Below are 20,795 nucleotides of genomic sequence, written 5' to 3' on the forward strand. Positions count from 1 at the left end.
AGAGGCGACGGCGTCACCATGTCTTCGGTGTCCCGCCGCGCCGCTGCACGCCTCCACCTCCTCGCGCACCCTTTATGCGCGGGCTCCAACGCCGCAGCTTGGCTCGCATTTCATCCGGAGAGGCGCCCTCGCGGTGGTGGTGCAGCAGCAGGAGGATAGTTGGAGCAAAAATCGGCGCCGTACGGTACCATGGCAGGACGACCAGGGGAAGGAGGGGACGGCCGCTTGGAGGGCGCCGAGACCATGATGGAGGGCGTGGCCGGCGGCGGCGTGGAGGACGCCTACGGCGAGGACCGTGCCACCGAGGACCAGCCCATCACTCCGTGGGCCGTCTGCGTCGCGAGGTAAAACTGGAGTAGCTTTCTTCAGCTTAACGTGGGAAGCAGCGGTGTTCTAGACCGCGCGCGCTGCCGTCTCGCCATGATCGTTGATTGCTTGGGGTTTGCGCAGTGGCCATTCCCTGCTGAGGGATCCGGGCACAACAAGGGGCTCTCCTTCACGGAGAAAGAGCGGGACGCGCACTACCTGCGTGGCCTGCTGCCTCCGGCCGTCCTGCCCCAGGAACTCCAGGAGAAGCGGTTGCTGCAGAACGTGCGGGATCTCAAGGACCCGTTGCAGCGCTACATGTTCCTCATGGATCTTCAGGTTTAGCTTAGCCCCCCGTCTTCTTCAGATACAGAACTTAATTATCATGTGGTTTGTCTTTTTAATGTCGATGTGATGGTGATTTTGGTTTTTACTGTCGATGCTATCTAAATTCTGTTTCTAGGAGAGAAACGAGAGGCTCTTCTACAAGCTCATGATCGACAACGTCGAGGAGCTGCTCCCCGTCGTGTACACGCCGACCGTCGGGGAGGCGTGCCAGAAGTACGGGTCCATCTTCAGACGGTCGCAGGGTCTGTACATCAGTCTCAGAGACAAGTGCGTTTCTTGTTAACCCACCTCATTTTTCACACGGCCTGCAGTCTGCAGACGGTTTTTATTTAGGCTAATGGAATTAATGTGTACTCTCTTCTTGCTAGGGGGAGAATATTGGAGGTACTGAGGAACTGGCCGGAGAAGAGTATTCAGGTTATTGTTGTCACTGACGGGGAGCGCATTTTAGGCCTCGGAGATCTTGGCTGCCAGGTCAGTCAATTACCTCACGGATCAATATTTGTTGACTAAACTGTTTGCTTGTTGATTATCTTATCATGGATGAAGATCCTGTGCAGGGCATGGGAATTCCAGTGGGGAAGCTGGCACTGTACACGGCCCTTGGTGGTGTAAGGCCATCTGCTGTAAGTACTTCGCATCGGGTACCGTTCTGTTTCTAATGGGCGACTTGACAGATTTGATGCAACTACGTTCCATTTTGCGTCCCAGTGCTTACCTATCACCATCGATGTGGGGACAAACAACAAAGAGCTACTGAATGATGAGTTCTACATTGGGTTACGGCAAAAAAGATCCACTGGCCAGGTTCAACTTTTGATGCCTTGGCTATATGCCCATTCAGTTCTCACAGCATGGTCATACTCACGAGTCCTCACAGTTCGTCTCCATTTCTTGCTTGATTAGGAATATGCTGAACTTCTGGATGAGTTCATGGCTGCCGTTAAGCAGAACTATGGGCAGAAGGTTCTTGTCCAGGTAAGAGAACAGTCAGAAGAATTTTTATTTTGGTCTGATTGTTATGGATCATGGCCACTTAAACAAAATTCCATTGACCTTTTTACAGTTTGAGGACTTCGCGAATCACAATGCATTTACACTTCTTGAGAAGTACAGGCCAACCCATCTTGTCTTCAATGATGATATTCAGGTAGTGGACCGGAATTCTTTTGTCTCTGTATCTTGGGTCTATTATAATTTCTCTCAGCAAAGCCAGTGAATTTGTTGATGTCTTGCGTTGTGCAATGTTAGAAGTTAACTTCGGAAAATGTGGTATCCACAGGGAACGGCTGCGGTGGTTCTTGCGGGCCTCATTGCTGGTCTGAAGTTTGTTGGTGGAACTTAGCTGATCACCATTTCTTATTCTTCGGTGCAGGAGAGGTCAGTTCATCTAATTTTGTTGAAGGCAGGTTCTGTCTGTGTAACTGTGTTGCTCATGGTTAGTGGTTACTTCAAACAGACATAAAAAAAGGTATCTTAAGCATCTACCAGTGCTGATGTATCGCAGATTGCTTCACATTGCTACTAAACTGGATGAAGAATTGTTAGGCATGTGCTTTTCTATTCAAAAGCATTAATGGAGTGCTGGTAGTATGATACTGTACTAGTTCTAGCTGGTTCTTGGTTTTTTTTCCCGTGGATTCATTCTAATACGTGTACCCACTTTTATAGCAACAGGATTACATCACAACTCACATTACCAGTTTTTTTAGAACATCTTGTTATTGTTAATTGTGGTATTTTGGGGAAAATTCTAGAATCCCTCTTTTGCTTCCTTCTTCTTTGCTATACATACAATTTCACATACATGGGCTTTATTGGCCTAGCTCTAACACATACACACACAGCTCAGTATACAACAATAATTTACATGCTAAGATTACTTTTCGTGCCTAAACTCTACCGAGCATGTTACTAGACAGTTGTTTGAATTGGTACCAAATAGCCCAACTGTCTGTTTTTTGCAGGCTGGAACAGGTATTGCTGAACTGGTTGCTTTGGAGAACTGTCTACCGAGCATGTTACTAGACAGTTAGTTTGTTAAGTTAACCGGATTGGGCTTTGAAGAATGTGTTATTATATTGCCCAAAAAGTTATTCCGTGTGTTATATTTCAGTCCAAGGTTTCACCGGAAGAGGCTCGCAAAAATATATGGCTCGTTGATATAGATGTAATTCCAGTATCCCCTCTGCCCTTTCCATGTATTGACAAGCGGGGCATAAACTGATGCACTGTGGGTTGCAGGGATTGATCGTGAGTTCACGGAAATATTCTATACAGCCCATTCAGAAGCTATATGCACATGAACATGAACCAGTCAAAGATCTTTTAAGTGCAATAAAGGTGCAAACCTCAACTGTACATGAGAGGCACACATGGTGTTTTAGTATATATTTTTTTTACCAGGCAGCACACTGATTCCCTTTTCTTAAGGATATAAAACCAACTGCGCTAATAGGATCAGCTGGTGTGGGACAAAGTTTTACGAAGGAGGTGATTGAGACCATGTCTTCGATTAACAGTAACATCATCGATAGTTTTCAAAAGAACATAGAATTGTCAGCCTGCCTTGATAATTGTTTTGTTACCCATATGATGAAACATAGTTCCAATCAAATGCAGAGGCCGGTCATCCTTGCACTGTCCGACCCAACGTCGCGTTCTGAATGTACCGCTGAGCAGGCATATTCATGGAGTCAGGTGGTATTCCATTGAAATAATTTCATGGCATCCATGAGAAATCAAAATTTTGTTATATGCACCCTATATATCTTGAAACGCATGTCCAAACATTCATGCCTAATAAAATGATAATGCATAAATGTAGGGCCGTGCAATATTTGGCAGTGGAAGCCCATTTGATCCAGTGAAATATAATAAGAAGCTTTTTGTGCCTGCCCAGGTTGTGTTTACATCTATATATGGATCCGTCCCTCTTTTAGTATTTGACAGTGTGAAGTAAGTAATTTTCATTTGTAAAAACATCAGGCAAACAACGCATACATCTTCCCAGGGTTTGGTTTAGGTGTGGTGATCTCCGGGGCAATACGGGTGAAAGACGATATGGTCCTTTCTGCTGGTAATTCTGATAACACAGGAGTATTGTTCCACTTCATTGAAGTGTTTTACTCTGTTGAACTGCTGAGCTAATTCCGCATGCTTGCTTGTTTCGTTTTCGGCCTTGGACAGCTGAAGGCCTGGCCGAACAGGTCACCTCAGAGCATTTCGACAAAGGTCTGATATACCCACCCTTCTGCAGCATCAGGAAGATATCAGCCAACATCGCAGCTCGTGTTGCTGCGAAAGCCTATGACCTCGGTAAAATCGTATTTTGGTGCAGTTTACTACTCCGTGGAGAACTTATTACTAGCACACTAGCAAAACAAAAAACACCAAGCCCGTATACTTTTCTGTACGCAGGACTGGCTAGTCATCTCCCTCGCCCAAGAGACTTGGCGAAGTACGCCGAGAGCTGCATGTACAGCCATATCTACCGTTCTTACAGATGGAGCCATGGTGGGTGCATATGCTCCACTCTGGCAAGGGATAATGTAAGGTTGGACCTAGATTGTGATTTACTAGGTTGCTTCCGTTGTACAGGTGCTTGTTTATTCATATCTTCCCAGTAATCATGTAAAGAATTGTTATAGCACGCGTGTGTGCTCATACGCATGTTCATATTTGTGCAATCGTGTAATAAAATAATGTGGGGTGAACATGTTACCTGATGAAACGCGTGACCCTGGCTGTTGACGTGAGAGAACATGCTGCACGATTTTCCTATTTGCTGGGAAATTATCTGCTGAACATTGCGTTGGTGTCCTTTGCGATCTTATCACTTTGGGAACGCTAAGAGTAAACCGGACGACAAATGACATCATGCGTTGACCTAAGCCATACCACAACAGCAGAAACATTTAGAGAGACCAAGCCATCACAACTGGGAACTGTCTGAGTTAACCCTGCAGAATGTGAGAAAAGCCAATTCTAGAAGCGAAGTCGGGAGAATTGCATTACAAGGTCAGGCGGCCAGTCATCGGGTGCTCTGCTTGGACAGAGGAAGATGGGCCGGGCTAAGAGTGAGATGGCCGATCTTTTTGCCAGGTGGGCGAATCGCCGACCCTTCTCGGCCCGGGTCGGCCTGGCACCGAACAGATTCTAGAGACGGCCTACCGTCGGGGGCACGCGGCGCCACCTCTCCTGCGACGTGTCCCGGGACAAATACGCGACGGTGTCACCATGCCTTTGGTGTCCGCCGCGGTGCAGCTGGCGCTTCACCTCCTCTTCATCCTTTATGCGCGGGCTCCAAAGCAGCACCTTGGCTCGCATTGCAACCGGAGTTGAGGCTTGTTCACGGTGGTGCAGCAGCAGGATTATAACAGCAGGGGCGAGAGCAGAGCAGTACGGCAGCAGCACTATGGCGGGAAGATCAGGGGAAGGAGCGCCGTCGTCCGACGCCGCGATGGCGGGCGTGGCCACCGGCGGCGTGGAGGACGCCTACGGCGAGGACCGCGCCACCGAGGACCAGCCCGTCACTCCCTGGGCCGTCTGCATCGCGAGGTACTACACTAAAATTCTGCAGTAATCTGACCAGAATTTTCAACTGGTGTTCGATTGCTTCCCCATGGGTCGTTGATTTCTTTGGGGTTTGCGCAGTGGGCATTCCCTGCTGAGGGATCCGCGGCACAACAAGGGGCTCTCCTTCACGGAGAAAGAGCGTGACGCGCACTACCTGCGTGGCCTGCTGCCTCCGGTGGTCCTGTCCCAGGAGCTCCAGGAGAAGCGGCTGCTGCAGAACGTGCGGGAGCTCCAGGTCCCGTTGCAGCGCTACATGTTCCTCATGGATCTTCAGGTAAGCGCGCCGCCCGTTCCTCGTCTTCTCGTTCACAATCACAGGCGGCAAACTTGCTTATCGTGTGAATTTTTGTCTTACTGTTGATGCGGTGATGATCCTGTTTCCAGGAGAGAAACGAGAGGCTCTTCTACAAGCTCATGATCGACAACGTCGAGGAGCTGCTCCCCGTCGTGTACACGCCGACCGTCGGCGAGGCGTGCCAGAAGTACGGGTCCATCTTCAGACGGTCGCAGGGTCTGTACATCAGTCTCAAAGACAGGTGCGTTTCTAACTAACCCACCTCATCGGTTCATTTTTCAAACGGCCTGCAGTTACTCTGCACTCTGCAGACCGTTTTTATTTAAGCTAATGGAATTCATGTGTGCTCTCTTCTTCCTAGGGGGAGAGTACTGGAGGTGCTGAGGAACTGGCGGGAGAAGAGTATTCAGGTTATCGTTGTCACGGACGGGGAGCGCATTTTAGGTCTTGGAGATCTTGGCTGCCAGGTCAGTCAATGGCCTAACGGGTTATTGTTTTTTTTTACTAAGCTGTTAGCTTGTTGCTCATGATGAATGGAAATCAAGTTCAGGGCATGGGAATTCCGGTGGGTAAGCTTGCGCTGTACACGGCCCTTGGTGGTGTCAGGCCATCTGCTGTAAGTACTCAACATCTGGTGCTGTTCTGTTTGCAATGGGCATCTTGATAAATTTTATGCAACTATATTTCCGTTTTGCGTCCCAGTGCTTACCTATCACCATTGATGTGGGAACAAACAATGAAGAGTTACTGAATGATGAGTTCTACATTGGGTTACGGCAAAAAAGAGCCACTGGCCAGGTTCCAACTTCTGATGCCTTGGCTATGCCCATTCAGTTCTCACAGTATGGTCATGAGTTCTCACATTTCGTCTCCATTTCTTGCTTGATTTAGGAATACGCTGAACTTCTGGATGAGTTCATGGCTGCCGTTAAGCAGAACTATGGGCAGAAGGTTCTTGTCCAGGTTAGAGAAGTCAACAGTAGGAAAAATCTTTATTTTGCTTTGCAATTGAGCTGTTATCGATCATGGACACTTAAAACAAAACTCCTTCAACTTTTTACAGTTTGAGGACTTCGCTAATCATAATGCATTTACCCTTCTTGAGAAGTACAGGCCAACCCATCTTGCCTTCAATGATGATATTCAGGTAGTGGACCAGATTTCATTTTTGTTTCTGTATCTTGGATCTATTATGATCTCTCTCAGCAAAAACCAGTGAATTTGTTGATGTGTTGCATCGCGCTACTTGTTAGAAGTTAACTTTTGGAAAACGTGGTATCCACAGGGAACGGCTGCGGTGGTTCTTGCAGGCCTCATTGCTGGTCTGAAGTTTGTTGGTGGAACTTTAGCTGATCACACATTCTTGTTCTTCGGTGCTGGAGAGGTCAGTTGATCTTATTCTGTAGAAGGCAGGTTCTGAGTTGTTCATGATTACTTCAGACTGCTACAAAAGGCATGTACCAGTGCTGCTGCTGCTGCATCAGTTTTTTTAGAACAGGCCATTATTATTACTCCCTCGGATCCATATTAATTGTCGAAATATTACATGCATCTAGATGTTTTTAGGCATAGATACATCCATATTTGAGCAAATTTGAGACAATTAATATGGATCGGAGGAGTATAAATTTACATGCTAAGATGATTTTTCGTGCCATATGGTGCCGAATCTCCACCAAGTATATTATTAAACAGTTGTTTGAGTTTACCAACCTTGCAAGTAATCAAAGCCTAACTGTCTGTTTTGGCAGGCTGGCACAGGGATTGCTGAACTAGTAGCTTTGGAGATATCAATGCAGGTAGTTAGTTTGTTAACTTCATCAGATTGGCTTTGAAGAATGTGTTATCATATTTCTCAAAAAATGTTTTTGTTTGTTATGTTCAAGTCCAAGGTTTCACAAGAAGATGCTCGCAAAAATATCTGGCTAGTCGATTCAAAGGTACGTAATTACCAGACACACCGAATGCACATGAGTTGCAGGGATTGACAACCAGACCATAAACTGATATACCATGGGTTGCAGGGATTGATCGTGAGTTCACGTAAAGATTCTATACAGCCCTTTAAGAAGCTGTATGCACATGAGCACGAACCAGTCAAAGATCTTTTAAGTGCCATCAAGGTGCAATACTAAACTGTACTTTAGACGCACACACACATTGTTTCACTATATACCTCCTTTATCAGACAGCACACTGATTTCCAATTTTCAGGATATCAAACCAACTGCACTAATAGGATCAGCTGGTGTGGGACAGAGTTTTACAAAAGAGGTGATTGAGGCCATGTCATCGATCAACAAGGTAACACTAAAATCTTCTCTAGTTTTTTAAAGAGGATTGCATTGTCCGTGTGCCTTGTTAATTGTTTTGCTACCCATATGACTGAGAGCTAATTTCAATCAAATGCAGAGGCCAATCATCCTTGCGCTATCCAACCCAACATCAAGATCTGAATGTACCGCTGAACAGGCATACTCATGGAGTCAGGTGGTATTCCATCAAAATTTGTTTCATGCTATCCATGAGAAATTGAAGTTTAGGACTTTAGGTTACATGCACCCTACATCTCCTTGAAAAGCATGTCCAAATGTACATGCCTAATCAGATGATAATGTGCACATGTAGGGCCGTGCAATATTTGGCAGTGGAAGCCCATTTGATCCAGTGAAATATAATGAGAAGCTTTTTGTACCTGCCCAGGTTGGCAAAATGCGTCAATGTGTATATATGAATCCCTCTCTTAGTATCTGACAGTGTGAAGTTACTAACTTTAATTTGTGAAAACATCAGGCAAACAATGCATACATCTTCCCAGGTTTCGGTTTAGGTGTTGTGATCTCCGGAGCGATACGGGTGAAAGACGATATGGTGCTTGCTGCCGGTAATTCTACCAGAGTATTGTTCCAATTACTGAAGTGTGAAACTCTGTTGAACCATGCTAATGTTGCATGCTTGCTCCTTTCATTTTCGGCCTTGGCCAGCTGAAGGCCTGGCCGAGCAGGTCAGCTCAGAGCATTTCGACAAAGGTCTGATCTACCCACCCTTCTCCAGCATCAGGAAGATATCAGCCAACATTGCAGCTCGTGTTGCCGCGAAAGCCTACGACCTCGGTAAAAAAGAAAATCTTATTTTGATGCAGTTTACCAGTCGCACTTTTTTTTCCCTCAGAAACTTGGTCTACCAGCACACTAGGAACACCTGGAACACCCGGAACACCAAACCCACATGCTTTTCTCTACGCAGGACTGGCTAGTCATCTTCCTCGCCCAAGAGACTTGGTGAAGTACGCCGAGAGCTGCATGTACAGCCCTATCTACCGTTCTTACAGATGAAGCCATGATGGTGCTGCATATGCCAGAGTCTGACTTGGAATAATGCACGACTGCGCCAGATTGTGATTTAGGCCGCTTCCGTTGTACAAGAGCTTGTTTAAATTGTTATTGTGAGATTTGCCGTGTATAAGATGCTTGTATGGAATGTTGTTACCTGATCAGACTGCGGGATCCTTGCTTACTTCCATTGTGAGCACGTGCTGAATAATTTCCCTTCTTCGCTGGGTTAATATCTGGCCAACATCGAGTTGGTTGTCCTGGGTGATCAATGATCTTTTAACTTTGAGAACACTACCAGTAAAATGGAAGACAGATGCCATCAATATTTGCTACAACAAAAGAGATCAATGTAAAGTTCGATCGTTTACGATGCCCCAGTCGATCAAAATTCTTTTATGGTGATACTACTATGCCAACACAACTGGGAGTTGTCCGAGGCAAAACTACAGAATGAGAGAAGTCGATTCTAGAAGAAAAGTCAGGTTAGAAGGGTGATGAGAATTGCATTCCAAAAGGCGACCACGACCTACATGGACGATCGGTCCTGTGCTGATTGTGTATCGTCTAAAATTTGGGAACTGCGTATACCCCAGAAGGATTTTGGAACAAGATTCTTCTTGGCTGCGCTGAACAGCCAGCCAATGTTGGACTCACAGGCAGCACACAGTGCAATCGTCCAAGTATATCTGCAAAAAAATAGAGTCAGTAACAAGAAAACAAAGCACAGCCATGCAAGTTGCATCTACAAGAGGCGCATAGGCTGTAGAGGCTGCTGTGTTTTCCGGTTCAAGCTAGGTAGAAACTGAAAACAAATACTACTAAGATATTTTAGCTTTGTGTAAGTCAAACTTCTAGAAGTGTGACCAAGTTTATGGAAAAGTCTATCAACACCAATAACGCTCATATTGTACTTATTTGATAAGTATTGTAAATATGAGTACATTTTTCTATAAACTGATCAAACTTTGAGAAATTTGACTTGGGACAAAGCTAGAAAATCTTATACTTTGGAACGAGGTAGTAGCATACAAGCATGACATATCAGATCATACCCTGGGAACCAGCTGTGAACTTCAGAAGGATTGCCATAAAGTGCAAGCCCAGATGCATTGTACACTGTTATCATCTCCTGCGCGCCGTCGAAAGGCTTGACATAAGCACCAACTGGGCAACCATTAGAGATCACCACCATGTCACTACGTCTTGCGATGAGAACCTGCGACAAGAAATCAACTTGTCAAATCACCATATCAGTTAAATGTTAAAACTACCTTGTTTTTCTCAATCAAGTTTAGTTATGCATTTTGCTCAACTTGATTGCCAGTGTCTAAAGGTCCCAAGATCATTCCAGGAACAAGAACTAAGTGGTTCCAACCAGGCTGGATTTTCAAAGCTAACTCCAAAAATTAACTAAGGAAAATCCAAACCAGCAAGTTTTAGTTATTTAGAGAATAGATAGAGAAAACAGTGGTTCAGAAACTGTTTCCCAGTCTTCTTTTTTGTTTTAAGAACCAACTGTTTCCCAGTCTTTACATGGTGACAAAACATTGAATCTATAGAAAGCAAATTTGGCGGCAAGGTTGTCAAAAACCCTGGCCACAACCAACAGATACCTACACAACTTGGTTTTAAGTCGCCGCTGTTTCTTATCATGCAGCTGCGGCATGCTGCAACATGCTAGATGCAACTCTACCATGTGGTTGTAACTGCAAACCAGGGACAGGCCCAAACAACAATGAAGTCAATTTTACCCCCCTCAACTTATCGCAAAGTCCAAAAAACACCCTAAACTTCAATATCGGTCAAAACAAAAATCTCAACTCTGAAACCCGGTTCAGAGGATGCATGGTGGCATGCCTCCAGCATGGCAGCTTAGGTGGCGATCAAGGGAGTCAAACACGCCACCATGGCAACCTCTGAACCAAACCAGCCAGACAAAATTGAAGTTCAAGGTGGTTTTTGGACTTCGTGATAAGTTGAGGAGGGTAAAATGAACTTGCTTCAACAACAATCCAAGTCATGTAAGCATGACCTTAGCAGTGAAAATTAAGAAACCACATGAGCAGAACTAAAGAAACAAAGATTGAGACACCAGAACATCAGACAGAATTGGAAAAAGAAGGTCAAACTATGATGAAGAGCTCCACCAAAATAAAGATAACAAAGCATTACCAGGCAATTTCTACATCGCATGAGATTAAAGGCCTTGAGTAGCTGAATCTCTCGCTGTAGCCGGTATGATATTCCATCAATCTCAAGCAATTCCTGTCTCGCAGATCCTGATATGGGCAATTTGCTTCCAATACAAAACGACAACAGATCTGGTTTCCTCACATGATCATCCATGCTTGGGTTTGCGACTATCTGCCTCCACAAATCTGTCATGGAGATAAGCTAAGGTCATGCATACAGCCCACTTTCATCACAGGTTAACATACTAACAAAAATTGGAAAAGGGTACAATTTGGTTAATTTATATGAACATAGAACAATAGAGACACGGTTTACTACATGACAACAAAGAAGAGGTGAAATAACTCAGTACCTGCAGCTCTCCGCGCAAGGGAATATGAATCATACATTTTGTAAGCCCATCGAGGCCAAAATGATAGTGGAGCCTCCAGTGCCATCTTTGAATTACAAGCGGCACGGTACTGTCTCTGTCGTTCTGCAAAGCGAAGATCATCGTCGTCTCCCATGTTTGTCTTATTGACGGACGCGTCAAATTCGTTTATACAATCATGGTTCTGCCAAGACAGTTCACGCATCAGATCTTCGTCTTCATTTGAGAAATAGCACATTCCTGTATCTGTTACTGAATGGTCACTTAGATTACTAGTGGATGATAGAGAATCCAAATCAAGATCAGAATCCATAAGATCTTTTTGCTTCAAAGAAGACACACAAAAACTGGACACTGATGAATCACATTGCTTGAAAGTATTACTTGCAGCTAACTGTACAAATGCATTTCTTGGAGTTCTTGAAGGTGTATCTTCTTCAATGATTTGGACTTCACCCCATGGCTGCCAATGGATAAAAATAGAAATCCGGTCAAAAAATGGATAAAAATAAAAAGAAGTTGCACCTTCTTGGCACTGGTTCAGCATTACAGAATAACCAGTTTTATATGTAAATGTCAAAAACTTACTACTTCATCAGCGTCAATCCAACTGCGTCTAAGGCGAAACCGTTGCTGGCCTCTAGTTGAAACATTTGATGTGCCATCACCCGATTGTCTAACTTGATGTATCTACATTAGCAAATAAAGCATAAGGAGACCTGATTATTCAGAAGAACTATCACATTACAGTTAACCCCAACAAAATATAGCATTTTGTACTACAATTTTCTGGCTTGATTTTTTTTAATAAATACAAGGTAAGGAATTTTATACAAAAAATGATGTATTGATGTGAGCATACTTGTACTTGAGAATGTTGGGTAACATCGGATCGACACAATCCCACAAATCAGATTGAAATTTAGTGATGACATGATACTCCAGTAAGGCATTTGCGAGTACAGTCAACTCTGTTACTGTTACATTACCATGTGGGATATCTAGTAGGTTCAATCGATGTGGGTCAGTCAATTAATATTTGTTCAGCCTTTTTTCACGCGCCCGACGATTCCTTGGTATTCGAGTTAAAACTAAGGCGACGTTTAAACTGGGAAGGAGGGAGTAATGAATGGATGTGCCCTATGACAATTCATCATTTCCTTTTGCTAATTTGATGTATATCTTGTAGATGGCATGGGGCCATGGGTATCCACGAATGCAGCAACTAAGACTTGGCGTTGCCGTTTAGAAAAGAGTAGACATGTATAATATTTATACATGGAAGCATTAATTGAATAGCTTAGCTGGGTGCTTCCAGAAAAATAGTTCACCAACAAAAAAAACAATAAGAATATATGTTTGATGAACTGATAAACTTGCAAATCAAAGATAACACAAATAACAGAAAGTCAGAAACGAGCAAATATGAAAGACTAGATCTTAATATAAAACTTATGACTCTAGACCGAATGAGGTTCAGTGAAAAAAGAAACAACACCTCTGCCGTTGTGCCAATTGAAGCAACAGAATGAAGTCCATCATTTATGTGTCGGTACACGTGAACCTAAAGTTGGAGAACTGTCAGCAATAAAACTATAATAAGACACGGTGGAACAACAGGGAGTAGCACTCACCACACCTATCATACATGGAGCGTCAACGTGATTAATAGCCTTGTCAACAGTTGCTAAAAATCTAGGCTGAATTACTCTAAGAGTCAGGGTAGCTTCAGGAAACAAAACAAATCCTGCAAAAGTATCCCCGCAAAATTGAATAAAATTGCCATGCCAGTCGTTGAGTGACTTTGTAGCGACAAGTGGAAGGATGACAAGGTGGGTATCTTGAACTGTACTTTGTTGATTTGTAATAGATGAGATAATGTAGTAAGTTATGCAGTTAATGGTAGGCACAAATGGATCAGCTATTCACAAAGACAACACCTTGAAACTTACTGGCCGTGTAGCCAGATTAATTGAGATAAGCACTATATCCTAGTATATTCGAATGAAGAGTAAGAAAGAATGCTACCTTGAAGATAAAGCATAGGTAAATTGAGGACTTCACCACCATTCAAGAAAGCAAATCTGCTCCGGGTATCAACAACCTCTGTCACACAAACAGACTTCAAAACTCTGAGCTAGCATGATAAACGCAGTCTGCAGACATTATATAAAAAGGCAAGGCATGCTAAGATGAGCGTTAATTGTATTTACCACCAACATATGTGTGCAGGGAAGCACGAGAGGTATTAATTGTAACCTCTTCAGAGGTACCAGTCTCTCCACCTCCGTGAGTATTTCTGTGATAGAAGAATTGGAAAAAGAACAAAGCAAGGTTCCTTGTAAATGTCAGATGAAGCTAACTGATCCCAATTTACTTCTACCATTCACCAGAGAATCGGAACAACAAGCTAAAATTTCAGTGGACTATAATGTATTGTGTGTTTGTTGAAAAACTGCGTCCTATTCATACCATGTTTTTAGTGGGATGACCTATTCCAGCATTCCCCATTGTCTTACTAGTCTTATTCTATGACGGTTGGTGTGGTGAACTGGTAATGCACCAATTCGTTCCATTCCCCGAACAAGCAAAAGCATGAGGATAACAATTCGTTGCTCAAACCAAAGTTCAGTTATTCTAAACTATTCTAAAATCGAGCCTAATTTCAAGCATATGGCCAACTTTCCCCCAACCTCAATTCCACCGCGTCCGTTCAGAATGTTGAGAAAAGCATAAGGTACAACACGCAAACACGTGTTTCCAACAATAATTACAGACCCTCTCCACAACCTAATATGGAATGAATAGTACCCAATTTAAGCATCGAGCACAAGGAAGTGGTAGACGAGGGGCGAGGGGTGTGCTGGGACCTGAGGAAGGTGGAGACGTCAGAGGAGGAGGACGAGGCGGAGTCGTCGACCTCTTCGACTTCGAGCTCCTCCATGTCCAGCTCCAGGATCTGCTCCATCTGCCTCCGCATCCAGGCCGGCTGCTCCGCCATTCGGCTACCGCCGCCTGAGGCCTCAGGGTGTGGGAGCGACGGCGATGAGTTCCGCCGCGCTCTCCACTTCTCCCCCTCTCAGGCTTGCTGGTTTTCTCCGCGCCCTGTGTTGAGTCGCCAGCAAGGAGACTCGATCTGACTGGCGAAGAAGGGCTTTTTTTTTTTGAGGGGAACTGGCGAAGAAGGGCTGGTAAGCGGATTTCATGGAGTACTGGCTAGAGCCCAGAGGGAGATGGAGCCCAAATGAATTCATTCCAGTGGGCTGCCCGTTTCGTGGCACATGGGCCCGAAAAATGCGAGCCCGCAAATGACCGGCCTAGCTCAGTACACAGCCAGCCCAAATCGAAGCGGCCTTCCCTGTGCCTTCTTGCCCTTTCGGCCGCCTGTTGCCACCGCGCCGACATCTCACCGCCGGTGCGCCAGCCTCCACAGCACCACCCGCCGCAAGAGCCATCAAATCATCCGCCGGCGGTAACTCACTAACTGCTCCACCATCTGCACGAATCATCTCCCCCAGACCCTAGCCGGGCATAAGCGACAGCACTCGCGCTGTCGCCGCTTTTTCTGAGCGTCGTTTTTACCCTTGCTACCCCCGCTTTTGCCAATTCCGGATGAGGAACCTGCGGCTGCGCTCCGACTGGCGTCGAGCGGGTCGGCGCGCTCATCCGGTCGTGATTGGATGCCAGCAGCGACCGTCGAAGTTGCTGTCGAGGAATCAACGTGTCGATCTCTAGGCTCCCCGTCGCACAGTGCAGAGCTTTTCTTTGCTTGCCCAGTTGTGCCCCCTCATGGATGTCGCCATGAAGGAATCGGTTCGTATGTGACACTGAATCAATCAACGGCAATACGCAAGATGGCTAACAACCGGGTGAGCTTTATTTTCCACTACTGGAATGAAAATGGTCGCACACATTTAGATATTTGGTTAAACTTCTACTCGTATTAAGTTATTGGGTTCCATCTTTCACACACATATATGTATGTAGAGGAGTAGCTTTGCTTGTGGCGTTCTGATTACGCATCATTAAAGCAAGGGAACTGTTTGGTTGATTTGGTGACCTCAGATTATAGTCTCAACTCAAAGCTTGCCTCTAGATTTGTTTGAGCCAAGGGAAGATGTGCATTGCTAGGTTAGCATAGTTCACTGTCCATACAGGAAAAACAAAACTTAAAATAAATGTAGATTTTGAATGTGAGAGGATAATGAGGCAAATCAACACAATCATAGCCGAGAAGCCTAGAACAGAAATGAGCTGAGGTTCAAAAGCAACTGATGATATATGCAAAACAAAACCAACAAAGCATCTCCTTTTGGAGGCCAATGGACCATAGATGATAAAGACATAAACACACTTTTGAAGGTACTGGCACAAATCTAGGTCATGTTGTGCTACACGTGTGCTTCTTTTAGACTATGAACTGTGCATACGTCGATGCTATAAAGGGATTTCTGACGGCTTGCTTGCACATAAACCATAGAGGGTGGATAACCTTGATACGTGGAAGCAGATATATCATATATGTGATGTGCAGAGATATCTACATTTTTCCTGCATGCTTTCTGTTTGCTAATTCTATTTTCTAAAGACCTCAGAATGTAAGCTCAACATTTGTAGCAAACACTACAGCATAAGAAGTTTCTTTTCCTCCAATTGTTTTACTCTACATATTGCTTTGTCTTGAGATCTGTACTGCAGTTCACCCATCTATATGCTCGGTAAAATGCCAGAGTGGCAAGTTTTATTTTTTCTTTAACTGTAAGCTATCTGTACATGAACATGATATACATGGTATTACCCAACATAAAGACTAATAGAATTTAATGATATATATATTTGATGGATTATAGAGGTATAAGTTCTAGTGTTTTTCCTCATAGGTAAGGGCATACATGGTATGCAAGAAGATAGATGTCAATTAGGGAGTACCTGCCTAAATGTATGTCTTCTCATAAAAAGTAGTCGCCTGATGTATGTTTTGTGGACATTTAACATGTTTGGTAAATGTATTGTATAAAGTGTTGTCATGAACAATGCCATATTATCATAAAAGCGCGCAATCGTCGGTGTGCATTTTAAAAAAGAAGGTGCTTTCTGATGTGGTAATTGATAGTAAAATCAAGATGTCGTTTGATTGTTTGTTAACATTGCAGTGAGCATGGTGAGCTATGGTCCTGTACAAGGAAAAAAGTTGTGAAAAGAATGTTCACTGGAGAAAGGGAAAGGGATGGATAGTGAGACACTGCTTTGGGATCTCCTCGGACCTATCTTGACCCATCACGATGAGGGACTTGCAGAAGTTCGAGTGGTATATAAGAAACTTATACTTTTGTAAATGTAAGCATCATTCAGGGAAGGTACTGACTGCGTAGCTTGCATGTAGACAATATTTGCAATTCATTCATTTGCAGTCATGGCAATGATCAATCCAGATTATTATTTTTCTGAGCTATTCCCTGTATAGGCCTTCTGTTTTTTTTTAAATCCATGTCAGATTCTCCTATCAAGTTGTGATGTTGACTAGGGGTGAAAAGCAATCATCAGATCAATCATTGAATGAATCTAGTTTACTCCTTTTGCAAAAAAGTTATTTGTTTGCCACGTGGTCCAGTGTGTTGAGAGAGTTTTTATCTATAACAGTTGGAAGGGACTATTCCAATTTATTTGTCCTACTTTTCTTTGGCTGAGGCTGAAAGTAAGCATCTTGTGGACATGTTCTAATTCTGCGTCGTCCTCTCAGATTTTATCGCCACATTATGTTTGAACTTTGAGGGGAACAAAAAGATATCTTGTTCTATCTTCTCCCCCGTTGTCCTGTAGCATTATGACCTCCCATAATTTGTCAGGCACAAAGAGTTTTTCCCGAAATCTTAGGATAGCTTTTCACCTGAAGGTAACAGCATTCTGCTATTATTTACACACAAAGCAGTTAATCAAATGCTGAACTGATGTGAGTCAATCAGGTTTTCATGTTAGTTGGCTTGCCCAGTTGATATTAGTTGAACACCAGTTTGATGTTGATCGAATAAGAACGTTCTGTTTACCCTATATTTAGTTTTGACTGTCTGATTTTCATGTGTGAGTTTAGTAATTGCGTGTACCAAATCTTCAAGGACATATAGGGAGTTGGTCCTGTGTTGGGCTACTAGATTGTTGGCAAATGAAAGTTTAAAGTGTTGTTTCTGTTGTGACTTGGGGCTTCTCTTTTTGAATACACATTGGTATGTTTTCTCCTGACTTAGCAATTCAACATGAGAAACTATAGCAATAGAGGCTTTAAAATTGGAAGTTTGAATTCCACTCTGTAATCAAATGTTATTTACTGCATGTAGAGGAGCACAAAAACAATAAGATATCATGCTTTAGGTGTGAATATGCTATGTTACTGTACAGTTAAAGGTGCTTCCTGCTAACTTTTTGAGATATGTTTGGATTTGTTTGTTGGGAAGATAGTCCTTATGCCATGAAACAGGGCAATGTTTTTTTTTATGCTTTGAGATGTCGAAATGATAAAACTAATACAGAAAGTGGTTCAAATTTGAACTCCTAATGGTTTATTCACATTTATTTTACCTAAACTGCCGTACATCTTATCAAGAGATACAAGCCTACAACCCACGAGAATCCGCATATATACAAGTCACTCTCCAAAATGTGGATAGCTTTTGCACACCGTGGCAACCAAATCACCTACGCATGCAAGATGCTAACCTTTGCTATCAAGAGGTTAGAATATCTGCGTTTTCACATCTGTTTGGTGGACAAATGGTAACAGCCTCCTTGGCTATATAAATGCATCTCATGTTCAACTTTCTTGTATCCGTAGCTCCCACAAGTTATATGTGCATTCTGAAGCTTGCTCCAACCAGTATCAACTTCACATTGCCACTTTCACTCGTTCATTCATATAAATGGATTATTCTAATTTGCGGCGACAAGCTGCATCCATGAAAAGGGGCCTCTTTGATCAGGCATGTACTCGAGTCTCTGCTGTTTCTCTCCCACTAATACATCTTATGTTTGCTTGGGGAGCTTTCAACCATATTATGGCTTATGCTTATTCAGGAAGCCTCCTATTATTTTGTCCCATTTGTCGGTATTTGATACATCGGATGTTGATTCAGCAAGTAATATTGTTATGACAGGGTTACCTTGATGAGCAATTTCGTCAGGTGGAAGATTTGCAGGATGAAGCTAGTCCTAATTTTGTGGAAGAAGTTGTTGTGTTATTTTTTAAAGACTCGGCCAAGCTAATGTCAAACCTTGAGCAAGCTCTGTAAGTCCAAGTATAGAAATGAGAGCTCCTTTCTCTGAATGAAAATGAAACATATTTAGATCAGGCAAGCAGTAATGTTAGATATTTAGACCTGACTAAATAAGATTTGAAAACACTGCAGGGAGAAGTACCCCAGAGATTTCAACAGGTGGGATGCATACATGCAGCAGTTAAAAGGCAGCTGTTCCAGGTAGTTCAACAATTGCTTGTAGATATGTTTGACACTAGCATATGATGAGAAAAAACATGCAGTGTGAAAGATTGACGAAAGTAGGCCTTTGGCTCATTGTTACCATAACATGAGAACTGGCGGGACTATGAGATCAGCTAAGCATGTAGGGAAGCTGACACACCCTTAAAAGAACCATTTTTTTTGTTCTTCAGATGAAGGCTGGCAGTGAATTTTGTCTTTACTTCTCCATCTTAAGCACTGTTAGTTTTTGTGAAACACCTCAGTTGAATGCCTTTCTACTAAAAGGACCCACATGCATGTAAAACAATTACTTGCTTCAAGGAGGCATTATTATGCAAGAAACTCATCTTGCTTTATTTGGATAATTGACCACTAAATGTGCATGCCATTCCGAACCAAAAGCTCAAAGTGTGTAGCCATCAACATTTCACAAAATCTCAAGTTTATGAGATCATTTGGCATGATACAAGAAAGCATGACTGTGAAGTCTGAACAGTTAAATTTTTATGTGTATTTGATTTATCATTGATATTTCACAACTTGATGCAGTATCGGTGCTTCTAGGATGAAGATCGAATGCCTGTCATTTAGGGATAACTGTGGGCAAGGAAATGTTGAAGGGTCTCTCCCTCCCTCCCTCCCTCTCTCTCTCTCTCCATATTATGTTTAGTTCTTTGTAGACTTCATCTCTAGCATTGAAAATATATTTTTGGCTTGTCAATCTTTGCCATTTTTCACACAATTATCATTCTCGTAAACCAAAATGCACCATGAAAACTGCCGTTATTTATACATCTGCTACATTTTGGTATGCAGTTGCATGGGGTCTCTCCAGAAATTGAAGAGGGAGCATGCTCTCCTGAGGCAGAAACTAGAATCCTATTTCCAGGTAACATTCACGCACCACCTAATCCATTGTTGCATCATGAGAACTGATCTTCCCCTCCTATACCTATGCATGTATTGATTGATATATGGTTACCATGCAGCTGCTACGGCAAGCTGGTCCTGCTGGAGCGGCCACTAGGCCTGTCATGTAAGCGAACCGACTTTTCGCATTCGCAAGCACACTAATTATGGAGGTACTCTGGAAATAGGGTTCCCAGCCTCTACAACAATGCTGGTCCTGCTGGAGTAACTAGGCCAGCATACAAAGGTCCAGTCCGTCGCCCGGAACCCTGTGCTTCTACAACAAATCAACAATAGATAGCACCCCTAGATATTGTGCTCACATATATGATAAAAAGTAATAAGAGGTGTGAGAGTCCTGCTGAGCGGCAAGTAAATACGAGAATGAAACATGAGATCATTTTTCTTGTTTCTAAAAGATCCAGCGTACTGAGCTCTTCTGCAAATCATGTCCTCTGTTTTGGATGTACCGTGTTTATTGGTGGTCAGAAATGCCATGTCATACTCATAGTCATGGGGGAACAGCTATATTATATGTTTGCATGGCTCTTCTGCAGTAGTGCTGATCCCCGATAATCTGCACAGCGCTTGCATTGGATCGATTCTATTCTGCCGTCTTGACGTGGATGCTGAAATAGTTCCGTCTATGCCCGTCATGACGTGGATGCTAAAACACTTGGTTTCTGAATCTGACTTTTTTTTGTCTTAAGGAGTTCACAGCTCCCAATTTCATTCCTGAAACTCATAAACAGTTGTTCTTACATCACACTCAGGAGGCATCAAGGAAACATGTCGACAGCCCAACAAAACTCTACAAATCCAAACATAGCATCCATAGAAAACTGGGATTACATGAAACTATTTTGGACTAGAATCCTCTGGCGTGCAACAAGGTGACGTGTAGTCACTGCCATGTGAAAAAAGGGTAGTCGGATCGTGCCTGCATGGGACGGGCAAGCATGTAGAAGAGGCGAACAACAGGAAGAATCGAT

The 20,795-nt window shown here is 43.5% G+C and overlaps 3 protein-coding genes and 1 pseudogene across 7 annotated transcripts; 3 read left to right on the top strand and 1 right to left on the bottom strand.

Annotated features, from left to right (window-relative positions):
- The first annotated feature begins 14 nt into the window (after positions 1–14).
- LOC100845894 lies at positions 15–4,387 on the top strand (annotated as a pseudogene).
- Positions 4,388–4,892: 505 nt separating this feature from the next.
- LOC100827888 (NADP-dependent malic enzyme) lies at positions 4,893–9,092 on the top strand. Its single transcript, XM_003569737.4, has 18 exons — positions 4,893–5,214; positions 5,311–5,506; positions 5,617–5,768; positions 5,889–5,994; positions 6,078–6,143; positions 6,230–6,325; positions 6,419–6,490; positions 6,591–6,674; positions 6,813–6,911; positions 7,279–7,326; positions 7,414–7,467; positions 7,552–7,650; positions 7,742–7,831; positions 7,940–8,017; positions 8,156–8,230; positions 8,321–8,411; positions 8,512–8,640; positions 8,774–9,092. Exons 1-18 carry the CDS (start codon positions 4,949–4,951, stop codon positions 8,860–8,862), a joined length of 1,890 nt encoding a protein of 629 aa, XP_003569785.2. The 5' UTR covers positions 4,893–4,948; the 3' UTR covers positions 8,863–9,092.
- Positions 9,093–9,159: 67 nt separating this feature from the next.
- LOC100828195 (protein cereblon) lies at positions 9,160–14,598 on the bottom strand. 4 transcript variants are annotated; one of them, XM_010234006.3, is made up of 11 exons: positions 14,296–14,598; positions 13,639–13,724; positions 13,454–13,531; positions 13,060–13,172; positions 12,924–12,989; positions 12,014–12,115; positions 11,810–11,888; positions 11,408–11,671; positions 11,035–11,240; positions 9,915–10,078; positions 9,160–9,548 (listed from the first exon to the last, which is right to left on the bottom strand). In XM_010234006.3, exons 1-11 carry the CDS (start codon positions 14,424–14,426, stop codon positions 9,389–9,391), a joined length of 1,449 nt encoding a protein of 482 aa, XP_010232308.1. In that variant the 5' UTR covers positions 14,427–14,598; the 3' UTR covers positions 9,160–9,388. The 4 variants fall into 4 exon arrangements, with proteins under 4 accessions (XP_010232308.1, XP_010232307.1, XP_003569786.1 ...); XM_010234005.3 differs by having other exon boundaries at positions 11,408–11,677; XM_003569738.4 differs by having other exon boundaries at positions 11,408–11,888.
- A 203-nt stretch (positions 14,599–14,801) lies between these two features.
- Positions 14,802–20,351, top strand: LOC100828495 (pseudo histidine-containing phosphotransfer protein 1). 2 transcript variants are annotated; one of them, XM_010234007.3, is made up of 7 exons: positions 14,802–15,294; positions 16,579–16,733; positions 18,571–18,701; positions 18,823–18,891; positions 19,444–19,515; positions 19,711–19,783; positions 19,884–20,351. In XM_010234007.3, exons 2-7 carry the CDS (start codon positions 16,653–16,655, stop codon positions 19,932–19,934), a joined length of 477 nt encoding a protein of 158 aa, XP_010232309.1. In that variant the 5' UTR covers positions 14,802–15,294; positions 16,579–16,652; the 3' UTR covers positions 19,935–20,351. The 2 variants fall into 2 exon arrangements, with proteins under 2 accessions (XP_010232309.1, XP_024314032.1); XM_024458264.1 differs by lacking the exons at positions 14,802–15,294; positions 16,579–16,733 and adding exons at positions 16,757–18,151; positions 18,252–18,396.
- Positions 20,352–20,795: the final 444 nt, after the last annotated feature.

The sequence above is a fragment of the Brachypodium distachyon genome, chromosome 2 (assembly GCF_000005505.3).
Source record: "Brachypodium distachyon strain Bd21 chromosome 2, Brachypodium_distachyon_v3.0, whole genome shotgun sequence".
NCBI classification, from domain to species: domain Eukaryota; kingdom Viridiplantae; phylum Streptophyta; class Magnoliopsida; order Poales; family Poaceae; genus Brachypodium; species Brachypodium distachyon.

Excerpts from the sequence above, each read along its gene's own strand:
- LOC100827888 (XM_003569737.4), top strand. The coding sequence starts at position 4,949 with ATGCGCGGGCTCCAAAGCAGCACCTTGGCTCGCATTGCAACCGGAGTT. Across the intron at positions 5,507-5,616 it reads TGTTCCTCATGGATCTTCAG|GAGAGAAACGAGAGGCTCTT; the intron begins GTAAGCGCGCCG and ends TCCTGTTTCCAG. Across the intron at positions 6,326-6,418 it reads AAAAAAGAGCCACTGGCCAG|GAATACGCTGAACTTCTGGA; the intron begins GTTCCAACTTCT and ends TGCTTGATTTAG.
- LOC100828195 (XM_003569738.4), bottom strand. The coding sequence starts at position 14,426 with ATGGCGGAGCAGCCGGCCTGGATGCGGAGGCAGATGGAGCAGATCCTG. Across the intron at positions 11,889-12,013 it reads GGATTGACGCTGATGAAGTA|CCATGGGGTGAAGTCCAAAT; the intron begins GTAAGTTTTTGA and ends ATCCATTGGCAG. Across the intron at positions 9,549-9,914 it reads GTTCACAGCTGGTTCCCAGG|ATATACTTGGACGATTGCAC; the intron begins GTATGATCTGAT and ends ATTTTTTTGCAG.
- LOC100828495 (XM_010234007.3), top strand. The coding sequence starts at position 16,653 with ATGGATAGTGAGACACTGCTTTGGGATCTCCTCGGACCTATCTTGACC. Across the intron at positions 16,734-18,570 it reads GACTTGCAGAAGTTCGAGTG|GGTTACCTTGATGAGCAATT; the intron begins GTATATAAGAAA and ends TTGTTATGACAG. Across the intron at positions 19,784-19,883 it reads AACTAGAATCCTATTTCCAG|CTGCTACGGCAAGCTGGTCC; the intron begins GTAACATTCACG and ends GTTACCATGCAG.